Source organism: Callospermophilus lateralis, chromosome 1 (genome assembly GCF_048772815.1).
Source record: "Callospermophilus lateralis isolate mCalLat2 chromosome 1, mCalLat2.hap1, whole genome shotgun sequence".
Classification (NCBI taxonomy): Eukaryota; Metazoa; Chordata; class Mammalia; order Rodentia; family Sciuridae; genus Callospermophilus; species Callospermophilus lateralis.
In genome coordinates, this window is record NC_135305.1 from 114899426 (window position 1) to 114915796 (window position 16371).

A 16371-nucleotide genomic window follows, 5' to 3' on the forward strand; every position below is an offset into this window, starting at 1 on the left:
TGTCATATGGGGTAGCGAGGACCCTGCTGTTCACTCGGCCTGGAGTATCATCTTCCTCATTCTCCACCAAGGGAGCTCCCCCTCCCTTGGTCCTTTAGGTACTCCCTCCTCCTGTGAGATCTCCATAGCAACACCCCCAGGCTTCCTGCATGGATTCATGGCTAATGTCCACTGTTGACACAGGAGTCAATAACCAGTGGTGGGGACTTCCAACAGAGATGGCTCCGGGTGGGACCTCGACCAGGGTTCAACAACACCAAAGGGACACACAAACACAATCTTCCATCTTCACTGATTGAATCAGGTGTGGGGGTAGGGGCGAGTGTCTTCCACTTGCTAATCCAAGGAGCAAGCAGGGCACCGGCTCAGGGGCTTGGGTGGGCAGAGGTGTCTGCTGAGAACTCAGTTCTTCTTTATTTATAGGATTTATTTATAGGATTGCTTTCTATCTCTGGTATCGGATACTGATGGTCTACTTCCTGGAGTGCTATAAAGTTTTATTTACGAACCGGTGTATTTAGGTACAACACAGTAAGTCTGTGTAAATAAGAATTCCGAGTACATAGCAGACCAGGTGGTATTCCGATGCAATAAAATACAATAAAACAAGGAGGCGGTGCACGAAAGATCCGAGAGTTGGCAAACACAGATTTGGTGCCAGGCTTCAAGTCTAGGCTTGCTAGCTGTGTGACTTAGGGGGAGTCGCTCTCCTTCTCTGAGTCTCATTTTTTTTCACATATGAAATGGAATGATCCTAACCCCAATCCCCTAGAGTAGTCTGAAGGATGATGTGTAGAAAGAACTGTGCTTGGGGCTGGGGACTTGGCTCAGTTGGTAGAGCACTTGCCTGGCACAAAGCCCTGGGTTCAATCCCCAGCACCACAAAAACAGACCAACAAGACCCCTTTGCCCCATTCGCTCTTTCTGTTTTGGGACTCAGAGGAAGCCACCGGGTAGCAACCGAGGGGACCTTGCCACACACCTGGGCTCACAGACTCAGGAGACGTTCGGCTTTAGGAACTTTTATTTGCATGGGGACGACGGGGACATGGGGGGGGGCGGGGGCGGGGGGGCGCGGGAGGGGTGCAGGGCGGGCTCACTTGGGGGGCTCGGCGGCCAGCACCGGGAAGCAGCCCTCGCGGTGCCACTGCCGGTCACGCAGGCGGCGCACGGCCTGCATTTGCGGCTGGAAGGCGCCCCACTCGTTCCAGTGGCGGAAGTCGCCGGGCTCCAGGAGGTACTGGTACCCGCGGTAGCCTGGATACTGGTAGCCGACCCAGCTGCGGGGGAAGCGGGGCAGCGTGGAGCCGCGCTCAGCCCCGGGCCGCCCTCCGACCGGCCCCGCCCCTTGCTGCTGTGTGCCCTGAAGCAAGGACGTCCCTTCTCTGATGGGGCTCCGGTCCCTCCTCCCGAGAGTGGCACGTGGCTAGTTGACTGCTCCATGGTTTTTGGATTCTGGGGATTGAACCTGCGAGGATGGCCTGGGGCCTGAGCCTGAGCCACTCCATTTTAAAAACTCGAGTTTGACCTGCAGCCTCACCAGGCACCCCACAGAGCCCTCCGGGGTGGCCTCAGACAAGTCACCTCCCCTCGCCCCATAAAGACAGTGAAGCCCGGGCAGGCTGTCCTCGCCTGATAGGAGGGAAAGGCCAGAAGACCCTGGTGGTGACCACCGACCAGATGCTTCTGACCTCAGGGTAGTCAATGATGCCACTGAGAAATCCCTGGTAGTTGATAAGGATGGAAAGGGGGGTCAAAAAAACACCCCAAAATTCAGTATAAATAATACAGCAAATGAGCAGGGATCCAGCAGCCAGAACCAGGATGGCTCGCGCTGGAGGCCGCATGAGGACCTGACAACCCATCCCTTGTCTCTGCGGGATCCTCACGGCTCTCAAACTCTACCTACCGCCTCGTGGGGACCTTGGTGAGAGAGCAGCTGCTCCCATGACCCCCTCCTCAACTGGTGGGCCACTCCACGCCAGGAACAGCCTGCCTGGGTTCTGGACCTGATCCGAGTGAGTGTGCATCGGCTGGACGCAAAGCCTCGGGCTTGAGACTTTCGAACTGACCAAACGGAGGGAATGCCTGCCACTAGCCTGCCACGATCCAGTGTGCTTTGCAGTGCTTAGAAGTAATCTAGAATTGTTTGCTGTGAATCAATCATGTCTATTGCAGTGCCTAGCATTAGGGATCGTTGTTTTCTTGATTAAGAACCTATAGAGTGAAACTGTAGTGAGTGATTTGAGTGAATAAAGCATGGACACTCTTTCTTTCTCCCCTCGACTGCTCATGTTGCGATTTTGCCCCCTTGCGACAGAACCCAAGGGTGCTTTACTTCCGAGCTACATCCCCAACTCTTTTTTCTTTTTTTTTTTGAGATAGGGTCTCACTGCGTTGCTTAAGGTCTAAGTTGCGGTCCCCCTGCCTCAGCCTCCCACTTAGGATTCTCCTGCCTCAGCCTCCCGAGCCACGGGGATGACAGGCATGAACCATGGCATCTGGCTGCTGGCGCCTGGTTTATGAAGTGTGTTCTGGGGTCAGATGGAGAAGCCACACCTACAGTGTTTGCTAAGCACATTGCCTGTGGGGGATAAGGAGACTAATACTCATCCACTGGACATGGAAACCCGGGGCTCAGGGAAGAATGGGATTAATCTGTGTGGCTGGGGCTTAGGGACTGGTTGCTACTGAGCTGAACAAGAGGGAGAGCCTGGTTTCACAAGATGGGTTTCCTTTGTGCATAAGTGAGGCTGGGAACACACAGCCAGGCTGCATTGACAGGCTGTGAGAATCCAGGTGCAGATGGCACCGTGCAGGAGGTGGGGGTGGGGACACACCTCCCTCACTGGTCGCTGATGAGGATGTGATTACTACCCATTTAAAGGGGCCGGCCCAGGGCTTACTCCGTGGTAAACACTCTGAAGACTTATGATTATCATTCCTGACTTCCATCATGTCTGAGGCCTCTCAAGTCTGCTAAAGCTTCAGCCTCTGCACATAAACCCCTGCCCGCCCTCCCCCCAGCTCGCACAGCCCGGTCCCCACAACTGTCCTGCCCCCTCTGACCTCTGGCAGCGTGGGTGCCTTATCTGGGCCCTCTGTTCCTGGCATCTCTGGACACCATCTCACGGGGACCTGGGGTCTCCCCTGCTGGGCAGGGACCGGGCTTTCTTTGCTCCTGTTCCCTGGGCCGTGTCTTACCGCAGTGCCCCCCTCTCTGGAGAGACTCAGTGTATTTCAGGTGGCTTGGGAGACGGGGTTCCATTTCAGGGAAAAGAAACGAACAAGAAAAAGTTCCCATAGAGCACCGTGGGAACTCGAGAAGAGTCTGCAGGTGGAGAGACAGGAGGCTCACGTTTGCCAGAGGAGACCAGAGCGCCTGGCCAGATGGCTGGAGGGCAGGGAGATGGAGAAGGTGACCTCTCTGGGCCTCGTCCCTTCCCTGTGTTCTCATGAACAGAGGCTTGTGGGGCCCTCTGTTTGGAAATCTTTTTTTTTTTTTGGTGATGGGGATTGAACTCAGGGGCTCTTGACCCCTGAGCCCCATCCCAGCTCTATTCTGTATTTTATTTAGAGACAGGGTCTCTCTAAGTTGCTTAGGGCCTCACTTTTGCTGAGGCTGGCTGTGGACTTGCGATCCTCCTGCCTCAGCCTCCGGAGTGGCTGGGATGACAGGCGAGTGCCACTGTGTCTGGCTTGGGAATCTTTAACACTTGGGACTTTGAAGCAGAAAGTTCCCTTTTAGATGGAAGTCTTGTCTACCCCTTGTTCAGGGGGCAAGAGTGACGCTCAGAGAGGAACAGGGGCTCCCCGGGACCCTCAGCACATCCGATGGGGGTCAAGACCCTCTCCTGACAGGCTCACCCCGCTGAAGGGCTTCAGGCTTCCCTGCGGTGCCCTGCCCCCAGGCTGACCTGCATCCACACCAGCTCTGACCGCCCCCCAGGAGTCCTTTAGTGCCCCTCTGACCCAGCAACGTCCCTTTCTCCATCACCAGCTTTTCAGAACCCATCACCCGACATGGAATCCTCCAAGTCGCTGGGTCCCCAGGGGAACAGCGCCCTGCTGGCGCGAGGCAGCACCCCTTGGGAGTCCAGGGTGGGGCGTGGCCTCCCCAGGAGCCCTGAAGCCCTCTGCGTTTGGCCGGGGCGGGGACGGGGAAGGTGCTTACGTCCCGCTGGAGACCCTCACGCTGCCCACGCGGTCACAGAAGCCGTAGACCCAGAGGCTGGGCACGTCGTCCTCCTGGATCTCCACCGTGTTGCCCTTGAAGTTGGCCCCTTCAAACAGGCTGATCTTGTGCTCTTGGGAGTCCTGCGGGGGAGGGGCTGGGTCAGCAACGCAAAGCGGGAACATAGTGGGGCCTCCGGGCGAGGAGAGGGAGGACCGAGTCTCCAGAGAGCACCGCTACCTGGCCGGGAAGGACCCGCCTTCTCTGTGACACTGGGTAACACAAGGGTGGCATGAGTCCATCCATGCAAAGCACTGAGCACAATTCTCGGCTTGCGCTAAATGCTCAAAAATGCATTTGTTATTTCTGTTATTGTGGTCAAGGGCCCAGAGGCCCAGAGAGGTCAACTTTCTTGATCAACGACACACAGCCAGTGAAGTGCAAAAGCTTTCAGAGAAATCCGTGTCCGTCCGACATCAGGAGCTCAGTCAGACGCCCTCTGGTCAGCTGGTTCCTGGAATTATGAATTGACCCTGGAGTCGCGGGGGGGCACTAGGGGAACACAGGTCTGGGTTCAAATCCCACATCTGATATTTATGTGTTGAGGACCTTGGGCATTTTACCCAGCCCCTCGGAGCCCCCGTTGGTTCATCTGTAGAATGGACTTACAGTCCTCTCAGGCTGGGACTGGGAACTGTACCTGCTCAACTCAGGGCTCAGCAACAGCTGCCAGAGGCCAGTCCCTGCGGTGGCCATGTGACTTGTGCTCACTTCCACTGTCAGTGTTTCCATGCCCCTGGATCTTGTTTTTTTAAGCACACTTATTATTTCTTTTTCTTTTCTTTCTTTTTTTCTTTTTTTTTTTCTTTTTGATACCAGGATTGACCCAGGGCACATAACCCCTGAGCCCCAGCCCCAGCCTTTTTTATATTTTATTTAGAGACAGGGTCTCACCGAGTTGCTTAGGGCCTCACTAAGTTGCTGAGGCTGGCTTTGAACTCACGATCCTCCTGCCTCAGCCTCCAGAGCCACAGGGATGACAGGTGTGCACTGCGGCGCCCGCCTCATACCAGTTATTTCTGAGGGCAGCGATCACCCATCTTTTCAAAAGAGCTCTTCTAGGCCCAAGGGATGAGCCGCTGCCCAGGTGGATGGGCGAGAGCAGCAGGAAGAGCGCCGACCTCAAGGGTCTCTGATGTCTGCAGAGCCGGGGTTAAGTCCCAGCCTTATCCCTGACTTGTTCTGTGGCCATAAACCCTTCATTCTGAGCCTCTTTTTCCTTGGTTTTTGTTTTTTCGAACATGGTTGCTATGCAGCCTCTGCCCCTGAGGGCTGTTGTGGGGGCTCCATGAAAGGCAGGCAAAGCACCCAGCATATAGTAGGTGCTCAGTAAACGGGTGCTGGGCTGATTCAGTATCATTGGCCATCGGGAGAAGGTCAGGCTGCAGGAGCATCTCTCTGTGAAAGGCTCCGTGGAAGACTGTAGATGAGGGAAGTCAGATCCCTCTTCCAGAGGGCAGGAAGGGGGCCAGGGAAGGCCTCACCCAAGGGGGACATTGGAGGGGGCCTTGGCAGTTATATAAGAGTGTGAGGCAGAAAAGGAGGAGGCTGAGGCGGAGGAGAAGCGGAGGGGAAGGTGGGAGGTGGGCATACGCCTGGGGGGCAAGTGCTCGCGGTATGAGTGTGTGGAGTGAGGCAGGCATGGGACAGGGGCACCATGGAGCCATGATGAGAAATGCCTGCAGTGTGGTCACCAGCCCACGGTGGCCACCTAATGGTGACAGCCATTACCTGTCACTGTTACAGACCTGGGGGCCTAGGAAGGCTAAGCCAGCCTGCGGCTCCCTGCTGCTGGTGAGCCCAAGAACAGACCCCTCAAGACCCGGCCCATCAGAGCCTACAAGACTGTCCTCTGCTGGAGTCCCTCCATCTGCTGCCCCTCGCCACCCCCTCTCTGCTGCAGCCACACGGGCAGCTCCTAATGTCCCGGCCACACCCAGTTCACCCCACTTGCACACGGTACCCCTGGAGGGATTTCACACTCGGTCCTCTCACGGCCCATGTGGTCCCAACCTTCAGGAGCCAGTTTCCCTGACCAGTCCCAGCCCCCAACATCAGAGCCCCAACGTCCCCCCTTCACCTTCCTGTGAGGCTGTGTGGCCCGGGCAGCGCCCGCCACGGTGCGGGACTACAGACTGATTAAGTTTCCATCAGCCGCCTCTCTTTCTTCTCTTTCAGTAACAGGGATTGAACTCAGGGACACTGAAGCACTGAGCCCCATCCCCAGCCTTGTTTTGCATTTTATTTAGAGACAGGGTCTCAGTGAGTTGCTTAACGCCTTGCTAAGTTGCCGAGGCTGGCTTTGAACTCGCGATCCTCCTGCCTCAGCCTCCAGAGCTGCTTGGATCATAGGCATATGCCACTGCACCTGGCCACTAGCTGCCTCTTGAGCATAGTGTGAACACCGCGGGGACAAGGATCTTGATGTTGTGCCCCTGGGGCCTAGGGCAGGACCTGGCCAAAGTAGGCCCACCCAGCCCCAGGGATTTGGAATTAATTGGTTTGGGTGGGTTTGAGCTGTTGAAGTTTAATTTTTTTTTTTTTTTTTAGCCCGGCACAGTGGCGCACACCTGTGGTTTCAAGAGGCTGAGGCAGGAGGATTGCAAGTTCAAAGCCAGCCTCAGCAACATAGTGAGGTTCTTAGCAACTTATGGATACCCTGTCTATAAATAAAAGTTAAAAATGGGCTGGGGATGTGGCTCAGAGATTAAGCACCTTTGTTCAATTCCTGGTACCAAAAATGATTTTTTAATACTATAATTTATGTAAACATTATATCTACAAATATTGTAATCATAATAGGTGACCCATATAATATTAACGTGTCTTACACTCTTTAAAAAAATGTTTCACCGTATATTCAACCCCAGGTTTGTACGATATCCTGACAGCACATCTCCATGCAGAGTGGCCAACACTGAGTTTTAACAGCACCAAATGCCAGAGCCACTACCTCAGCCAGCAGACTTCTGGAAGTTTCTGGAAATGCCCTGACCCCTCTTCCAACAAGCTCCCTGGCATAGATGGTCATATAAGGCCATTCAATGACGGGGAGACAAACCTAGGAATTCTTACAGAGTCCATTAGGAAGCTGTGTTTGTGCCCAACAGCGGCTCCCCGCACCCGGACAGCCGCCAACCACAGTCATGAATTTTCCATCTCGAAAGACAAAAGTCGGTCACCTTTGGAGGGGGCTGCCGTCGGTGAGGCAGATGGGAGGTTTGGTGACTCACTGTCGACTCAGCGTTCTGCAAATACCACAGTCACGTGGGCCGGCTCCACTTACCCGCCTCGAATCTTCTGTGTGCCGACTCCCACGGCAGGAGGCTGACTACCAGGAAGCCCTGGTGGCCTTTCCACAGGCACCCCTTGTTAGCCACGGCACAACTGTCCACGGGCACGTTGGGGATGGCCCTGGGATTTAGAGCTGCCCAGGGGGGTGTAAGGTGGCATCAAGGATATGACAATGCCACCTCCAAAAATCAAGGGAGACACTGAAACCTTTATCTCTCACCTCTGGGAGGCTGATTCCAATCTCCACAGCACGGGATGAGGAAGACACCTGCTTTTTGCAGGATTGGGGGTACCAAGATTGAACCCAGGGCCACTCGACCCCTGTGCCCCACCCCCAGCCCTATTTTGCATTTTATTTAGAGACAGGGCCTCACTGAGTTGCTTAGGGCCTCGCTATTGTGAGGCTGGCCTTGAACTCGAGATCCTCCTGCCTCAGCCTCCCGAGCTCTAGGATGACAGGCGTGCATCACCGTGCTTGGCAAAACACCTGCTTTTCAGGTGGTGTTTGCCCGGGGTTCCTGGCACAAAGCCTGGTGCCCACAGTGAGTGCCCGGGTGCTGGACACATGGATGAGCTCAGGAACCCATGGGTGTCTGACAACCCACGGTCACCGGGCTTCTCTGTCCGCCATTCCTTCTCTCTTTCCCTTGCCAGGTTGCAGGGGGACCTCAGACTTGCCTCTGACCCATGCCACCGAATCCCCAGCCCCTGTGCCGGAGCCCACTCACCATCCTGATGGGCCGGAAAGACATGAGCCGGTCACTCCGGTAGCTGCTGGACCAGGTGTCCCAGCGAGGGTACTCGCCCTTCTCCAGGATGAACATCTCCCCACGGAAGCTGGACTGCTCGAAGGCCACCCAGCTGGATGTGGGAAGGGTGGGGAGGGACGGAGAAAAGGTCAGCCGATGCCCCTCCCGGCTGCCCTCCCTCTCCCCTGGCAAAGCAGCCCTGAGGCCAAGAGGGACGTCCCAGTGGCCTAAGGTGCCTGGGTTCATTCTAGGACACACCCCTTAGGCCCTGTGACGAGCGGCAGGTGGCTGCTCCTCCTCGACACTAAAATGCCTATTTTTCAGGACTTGGTGAAGCTGAAATGGGATATTGAGTGTAATTATCTGAGCAAACCTTTTGCAACTGTAAGGTTCACACACGCTTTGAGTACTACAAGGACCTGGGCCCAGTGACCCCAAAGAGAGATCTCATTAAAGCCAGGTCACAGCAAAGAGAAAGGCCCTCCTGCTAATGAGCCTTGAACAATCACCAGTCTCTCTTTCTGTAAGAAAGGAAAAACAGGTCACCTGCCCAGTCCTGAGCAGGCAAGGGGGTCACAGTGACACTTTCCTGCTCCCTGTGAGATTTTTTTATGGATACTTTTTAACTTACTATAAATGATACTAGTTTTCCACTTATAAAAGGGCTTCAAAAGTCCTTCTAAAAGATATCTATTTGTGTTCAACAAAACCATTGAAAATGAGACATATGAAATAGCTGATAGCCCCGGAGGCGCAGGACCAAGAGGAAAGCTGATATGAGTTTCACAGAGACTGGCCCAGCATCCGGAGATGCCCAGGAGCTGGTATGGGGCCGTGGGAGAGGAGGGTGACGTGTGGCATGCCATTTGTCCTTTATGAGGACTAATTAGGAATCTGAAGTCCAGTGGGGGCTTTCCCCATCTCTCTGCACATCCTGACTTAGGATGGGAGGTGAGTTTGTGTTGGAGGGGCCAATGGTTCTGGGGAGAAGGCTGAGGGGTGCTGGACCTTTCTATGTGTTTTTGAGTGTTCAGGAGTTCCCAGGGTCAAGGGAGAGCTGCGGGGCATGGCCACGGGCATCATCTCCCTGGGGGCTGCTAGTAATCCTGTCCCCAGAAGGATGGCAATGATGATGTGTCATCTTGGACCAATCCTCAGGTCCTGATCTGAGGGATGAGCCAGTAAAACTGACGGGAAAGAGTTGAAAATGTGGGCTTATGTTGGATCTGCCCTAGCTCTGGTCTGGAATGGAAGGGAAATGAATGGGTGGGTGGATGGATGATGGGTAGGTGAAGGATGGGTGATGGGTAGGTGGATGAATGGATGGATGATAGGTGGATGGATGGATGATGGATGGATGATGGATGAAGGATGGATGGGTGAGTGGATGGATGGATGGATGGATGGATGGATGGATGGATGGGTGGATAGATGGATGGGTGATGAATGGGTGATGGATGAATGGATGATGAATGGATACATGGATGTATGGATGATGGATACATGGATGGATGGGTGGACGACAGATGGGTAGATGGATCATGGATGGGTAGATGGATAGATGGATAAATAGATTGATGGGTGGATGGATAGATGGATGGATGGGTGGATGGATAGATGGATGGATGGGTGGATGGATTGATGGATGGGTGGAGGATGAATGGATGATGAATGGATACATGGATGTATGGATGATGGATGTATGGATGGGTGGATGATGGATGGATAGATGGATGATGGATGGGTAGGTGGATAGATGGATAAATAGATGGATGGGTGGATGGATAGATGGATGGATGGGTGGATGGATAGATGGATGGGTAGATGGATGAATGGATGATGAATGGATACATGGATGTATGGATGATGGATAGATGGATGGATGGAGGACAGATGGGTAGATGGATGGGTGGGTAGATGGATAAATAGATGGATGGGTGGATGGATAGATGGATGGGTGAATGGATGGGTGGAGGATGAATGGATGATGGATAGATGGATGGGTGAATGGGTGGATGGATGGATGGATGAATGGATAGATAGATGATGGATGGGTGTATGGGTAGACAGATTGGATGGATGAACGCATAGATGGATGGATGCATGCATAGACAAACAGATGATGGAGAATGGCTAGATAATGGGCTGATGGCTGCACGGATTGATCTATAGGTATATGCAAAGAAGAGTGGGAAGGGAAATGGATGGATGCATGGGCAGAAAGGGAGGGAGGCTTAGAAGAAGATGCCTTGTCAATGTTAAGAATATAAGATCAGGGGCTGGGGTGGTGGCTCAGCGGTAGAGCACTCACCTGGCACATGTGAGGCCCTGGGTTCGATCCTCAGCACCCCATAAAAATAGATAAATAAATGAAATAAAGGTATCTATCTACAACTAAAAAAAAAAAGATACTTTAAAAGGACAGAGAATCTGGAAACAGACCTGGGTTGTAACCCCAGCTCATGTTTTCACCCCCTTCTTTTTCAGTTCTGGGGACTGAACCTGGGGCGTTCCACCTCTGGGCGACGTCCCCAGCCCTTTTGAAGCAGGAGGATCACCCATTTCAGGCCAGCCTGGGCAACTTCACTGGACTCAGCTGACCGCTGACTTGCTTGTCATTGGGGCAGTAAAAGAAAGAAAATCTTGTCACTGCCTTGTCAGGATGTGAGGTCCTGAATGGCGTGTGTGAAAGATCCGACATGGAGTAGTCATAAGAAATAGCATCATTATGATTAAAGGGAAGGAAAGCAGCCGCAGGTCTGAGCTTAAGGAGAGATCCACACCGTGTGGCGCTGCCACGCTGCTCACCCTCCCCCACATCCCCCAGGGAGGCCTTGGTAGAAGAATGAGGAGTTTTTGTTTATGTTTTTGTTTTCGTGCCAAGGATTGAACCCAGGGGTACCTAACCACTGAGCCACATCCTCAGCCCTTTTTACTTTTTATTTTGAGACAGGGCCTCACTGAGTTACTTAGGGCCTTGCTAAGTTTCTAAGGCTGGCCTCGAACTTTCAATCCTCCTGCCTCAGCCTCCCAAAACGCTGGGATTACAGGCCTGCACCATTGCACCCGGCAAGAATGGGAAATGTTAAATAGTCACGTCAATGCCTCTTCTCATCCACTCTGGCTTCTTTGAGCCAGCAGAGGAAGGGCTGGGAATCCTAGTTCACTGACAGGGAAATGGAGGCTCAGGGGCCACATCTCTAGCATTAGGTCACACGGCGGGGTCAGATCTCAGGCAGGCTCGCCTTCCCTCCCCCGGCCACTCCATCTCCTTCCTTCCTTTTCTCCCACAGGATGCTGGCTCCAACCCAGCCCTGTGGACCACAGGGCCATTTCTGTCCCCTTTGGGCACAGCCCTGGGCACAGAGCAGACACCAGCTCTGTCTCTGAGGTGAAATACTCTGTGTTTGAGTCACAGCCCCCAAAGCAGCCTGAAACCCCAAGCTGGCCACATCCGGCAGTTTCTGTTCCCACCAGGCTTGGGGGCCGGGGTGGGGCTGAGGCTGTTGACCACAGTGGGGGTGGGGTGGGCACAGGAGGCACTCTTGCCCCCGCCCCCGCCTCCCTGCAGCCACCTACCTTGGCTTGGGGGAGCTCACAGGGCCAGGGGTGGGGACCTGCCCCCATGTCTGAATGCCCACACAGCGCTGGCCCGAGAATGACCCAGGCAGGGCCAGGCGGGGCTCACGACTCCCCCCAACTCAGCAATGAGGCACTGAGGCGCAGAGGCCACCCAAGGCCAAGGACAGAGTTGGACGAGTCTGACCTCAAAACCCATCTCCCAGAAGCTCTGAATGCAGGCTCCCAAGCTCCCTGGGGGGTTGGAGCCGGGAACCTGAGCAGAGGGGGCCATGGGTCTTGTCCTGGGAGTGAGCTGACAGCGGCTGGTGCTGGGAGAGCCAGTCCGTCGGAGAGACGGGCATTTCTGCTGTCCATGGGGGTCATCAAGGCCCAGAGGAGCCCAGAGTGAGAACAGGCAGGGGGACATGAGGAAGGATGGACCAACCTGAGTCAAACGCCGACCTGGCCACTTACCTCTAGGTGGCCTGGGCCAATGCCCTGAGCCCTTGGGAGCCCCAGTTTCAGTGAGGATAAGAATAGCTCTTCTGGTTGGGCACGGTGGCGCCCGCCTGCCATCCCAGCGGCTGGGGAGGCTGAGGCAGGAGGATCGTGAGTTCAAACCCAGCCTCAGAAACTTAGTGAGGTGCTAAGCAACTCAGTGAGATCCTGTCTCTAAATAAAATACAGAATAGGGCTGGGGATGGGGCTCAGCAGTCAAGTGCCCCTGGGTTCCATCCCTGGTACCCCTTCCGCCTAAAAGAACCGCTCTTCTGTCATACTACAAGGGGCGGCCAGCAAGGTAAAGCCCTCCCGCAGTGCCTGACGCCTACTGGATACTCTGCTGGTCCTTATTATTATTTCCAGGGCAGCCTGATGCCCCTGCAAAGAGACAGCACTGGACACTTGATTCTTGGCCTCCTGCTGCCCTCAGAATAGGCTCCGATTCCTTCTGTAGTAGAAACAGACTTTGGAACCCAGACGTGACTCACCCTCAGTGTGACCTTATACTAGTCAGAGCACCTCTCTGAGCCTCAGTTTTCTCGTCTGTCAAATGGGAAGGAAAAGCTTGTCTCCTCCTGAGGTTTGCAGGGAGGGTGGGAAATCAGAGGGGGCAGTAGCATGGGCCAGGCCCAGAGCGGGTGCCTGGCAAATGTGCTCTTATCATGTCATCGATCTGTGACCACAGACGGCAGAGGGAGCGTCCCCACCCTGCCCGACACTCACGGTCCGGAGGCGACGATGAGGCTGCGAACTCTTTCAAAGCCACGGTCCCCCAGGTTCAGGCACTCCCCGGAGAACTCCACCCGACGGCCCTGGAAGTTCTCCTGTTCAAAGACCACCAGCTGCAAGAGGGAAGGGGGCAGCGTGAGGTCCAAGCCAACCCACCTGGACAGAGGCAGGTGGTGCTCATATCGGAGCAGGGTGTGCACGAGGCCCAGGACAGCGTCAGGAGCCGTGCTTCGTGAGATGACCCTGTCTTCCCGTCCCCACCCCCACTTAAGATCTGCACCATCATTAGGCACGCCTGGGCCTCCCTTCCAGAACTTTCTTGGTGTGTTCCTCCAGCCTGGGATGCTCTCTACCACAACCCCCATCCTAGAGCACCTTCCTAATGCTGACTCAGGTTCTAGACCAGACAGCATGTTCTGGGTTCAGATGTTGCTTCCTGCAGGAAGCCTTCCTGGATTCCTCCTCCTCCACCCTGGAACTGTGGCTCCAGTGTCTGCCCCTGAGCTCGCCCCTTAGCAGCACCAGTAACAACGCTGCTCAGTCACTGCTGCTTGGGGTTTGGGTCTCTCTCCCTCTCTTTATCCTTGTCCCCTTTACCCAACCCTTCCAAATGCCAAGGGCTCCTCCGCCAAAGGTCTGGGCGGATCTGTCTCTTTTTCCTTTTGGTCCTGGGGATTGAACCCAGGAGGGCTTTACCACTGAGCTATATCCCAAAAAAATTTTTTTTCTTTTAAAATTTTGTTTTGTTTTAATTTTGAGACAGAGTCTTGCTAAGGTGCAGAGGCTGGCCTCAAACCCATGATCCTCTTGCCTCAGCCTCCCAAGCTGCTGGTATTACAGATGTGTGCCATTGTGCCCAACCTGATCTGTTTCTCTATCTGCAGCCCGGGATATAGGAAATGCTGGCCAGGCTCCCCTCTACAACCCCGGCGAGACCTTGATCTGACCTCTCCTCACTGAGCCCCACCTTCAGGTTTGTCATGCGCTCACCGACCCGAGTTGGGAAGGTTTTGTCTATCACTTGAGCAGAGGCAGCTTCCCGCCTTCTTGAGCCCCTGAGTCCCCAGCTGTAAAAGAAAGGGGCTCCCACTGCCTTGACCAGCACTTCCGCTTCCAGGCTGGTCCGTCCATGACAAGATCCTGAGTCAGAGCCCAGGAAGTCAGGGATTAGAGCACCCCAGCCAAGACTGGACAGGGGGGGTGCCCCTGTGGTCCCAGCTACTCTGGAGGCTGAGCAGGGAGGATCACGGGAGCCCAGGAGTTTGAGGCCAGCCCAGGCAGCACAGGGAGACCTTGTCTCAAAACAAACAAGCAAACAGCACCTCCCAGCCGCTTTGTTTCCGAACAAGACTGGGGGCCAACCAGGTGTGGGGTTCTTGGCAGGAGGGTGACAGTCATGTCATACCGCAGACCAAAAGGGGCAACTGCAGAGATGCTCAACCCTAGGGATCCCAGTAAGTGGCAAGAAAAAAGAAAACGCAGAGAATCACATACTTCAGATTTCAGTAAACGAAAAACAAGCCTGATTTTTAAAGGAACAATGTATTAAAATATAAGAAAATAAAGCAAATCCTTATCTGTGAACACAGAGGGTGGGGTGGTGGCTGCCTGCAGCAGGGAGAAGAGAGGTGGGCTCATGAGGACGCCTTAGGTCAGGTAGACTTTCCACCAAGCCCTGGCCTGCACATGAGTCGTGGGCTTGCAGGTGCTTGCTGCATGGTTAAAAATTAAAGTAAGCTGGGCGCAGGGACGCACGCCTGTCATCCCCGCGGCTCAGGAGGCTGAGGCAGGAGGATTACAAGTTCAAGGGCAGCCTCAGCAACTTAGTGAGGCCCTAAGAAACTCAGACAGATCCTGTCTCTAATGAAACATGAAGAGGGCTGGGATGTGGCTCAGTGGTGAAGCATCCCTGGGTTTAATCCCTGGTACAAAAAAAATTGAATAAAATTAATGATTAAATAAACCTACATAAATAATGGCCAGCCATATCATGAATCAAGGGTGGTCAGCTCTGGCCCCCAGGTCCAAACCAAACCTGGGCCTGGAGGCCTTGCTCCCCAGGACCCATCTCCAGGAGGCCCCCTGCTGCCCGGGTGACTCTCCAGGGACAGGCCCCTCTCCCTTTTCTGCTCGTGGCTTTTGACTCGCTCTGAGGGGGCTCTGTGCAGGCTGACCGCTCGGCCATGGTCCCTGTTGGGGGACGTGGCGCCGCATTTCAGTTGTTGTGTCACAGGGCCGCGATGGGTCCCTTCTTTCCGGGTGCACTGAGACCCCTGACGGTTTTCCTGGCCTCTAGATGGGGCACGTTTGTGTCTGGGCAGGAGGAGGCCCCGCAGGAGAGACGGAGGGGGGACAGGAAGGGTGGGAAACAGGAACAGGGGAAAGGAGAGGAGAGGGGTAAGGAGGGACATGAGGAGGAGAGAGGAGGAGGGCCGGGAGGGCCGCACAGGAAGGGGACAGTGGGGGCACCCAGGCGGCCAGCCCAGCGGGTCCTTACCCTGTAGCTCCCAGGAGGCAGGTCCCCTGCTTTGGCAGTGGGCACGGGCACGGTTGCCGGGGCCAGGGCCGGCCCGGGGCCGGGGGCTGGTCCTGTGGGTGGGGTCCCCTTCCCCTTGCCATCGGGCCCTGGGTTCACTGCGGCGGTGGCCGAGGCCTTGGTGGGCTGAGACATGGCTCCTCCTGCAAAAGCCAGAGAGCATGCTTTGGCCTCCGTGAATCCAGGGGTGGCACCCCAGCTGTCTCCCACGCTCCTGCCCCTCGCTGTGTCTTCAGCCATCTTTGAACCCGTTGCCTCTCTTTCTCCTTGGAAACGTGTGCCTCGAAGTTCTTTTTGTCCCCTTCCCCCTTTTTTTGGTACCAGGGATTGAACTCAGGGCCGCTCGACCACTGAGCCCCATCCCCAGCCCTATTTTGTGTTTTATTTAGAGACAGGGTCTCACTGAGTTGCTCAGGGCCTCACTGTTGCTGAGGCTGGCTTTGAACTCGAGATCCTCCTGCCTCAGCCTCCTGAGCCGCTGGGCCCACTGCACCTGGTGGCCCATTCCTGTTCCCCAGCCAAGCCTTTCCCGCCTGGGCTCCCTCCCTGTCCTGCGTCTTTGCTCCAGGCCTTCGACCAGGCTGTCCCCTCCACTGGCCATGCCCTTCCCTCTATCGGCCTCCCTTCCAGCCTCGGTGGCCACCCCAGACCCTCACACACTTAGCACACTTATTTGCGAGTGCGATCTCAGTTCACCTCACCCGAGGAAGAGAAGGAGAAATGGCATCTGGGGATTCTTAAGGAGTCCCGGCCCACGCCCCATCCCC

General features: G+C 55.1%; 1 protein-coding gene across 1 annotated transcript; it reads right to left on the reverse strand.

Annotated features, from left to right (window-relative positions):
• Positions 1 to 1096: 1096 nt before the first annotated feature.
• Positions 1097 to 15739, reverse strand: LOC143406303 (beta-crystallin B1). Its single transcript, XM_076865028.2, has 5 exons — positions 15566 to 15739; positions 13063 to 13181; positions 8257 to 8389; positions 4175 to 4317; positions 1097 to 1280 (listed from the first exon to the last, which is right to left on the reverse strand). Exons 1-5 carry the CDS (start codon positions 15737 to 15739, stop codon positions 1097 to 1099), a joined length of 753 nt encoding a protein of 250 aa, XP_076721143.1.
• Positions 15740 to 16371: the final 632 nt, after the last annotated feature.

What these genes read in the sequence shown, in the direction of transcription:
- LOC143406303 (XM_076865028.2), bottom strand. Translation starts at nt 15,739, where the DNA reads ATGTCTCAGCCCACCAAGGCCTCGGCCACCGCCGCAGTGAACCCAGGG. An exon ending in TGCCTCCTGGGAGCTACAGG is followed by an intron (nt 13,182 to 15,565) that starts GTAAGGACCCGC and finishes TCCCTCTTGCAG; the next exon opens with CTGGTGGTCTTTGAACAGGA. An exon ending in GTGAGGGTCTCCAGCGGGAC is followed by an intron (nt 1,281 to 4,174) that starts GTAAGCACCTTC and finishes CTTCCCCCGCAG; the next exon opens with CTGGGTCGGCTACCAGTATC.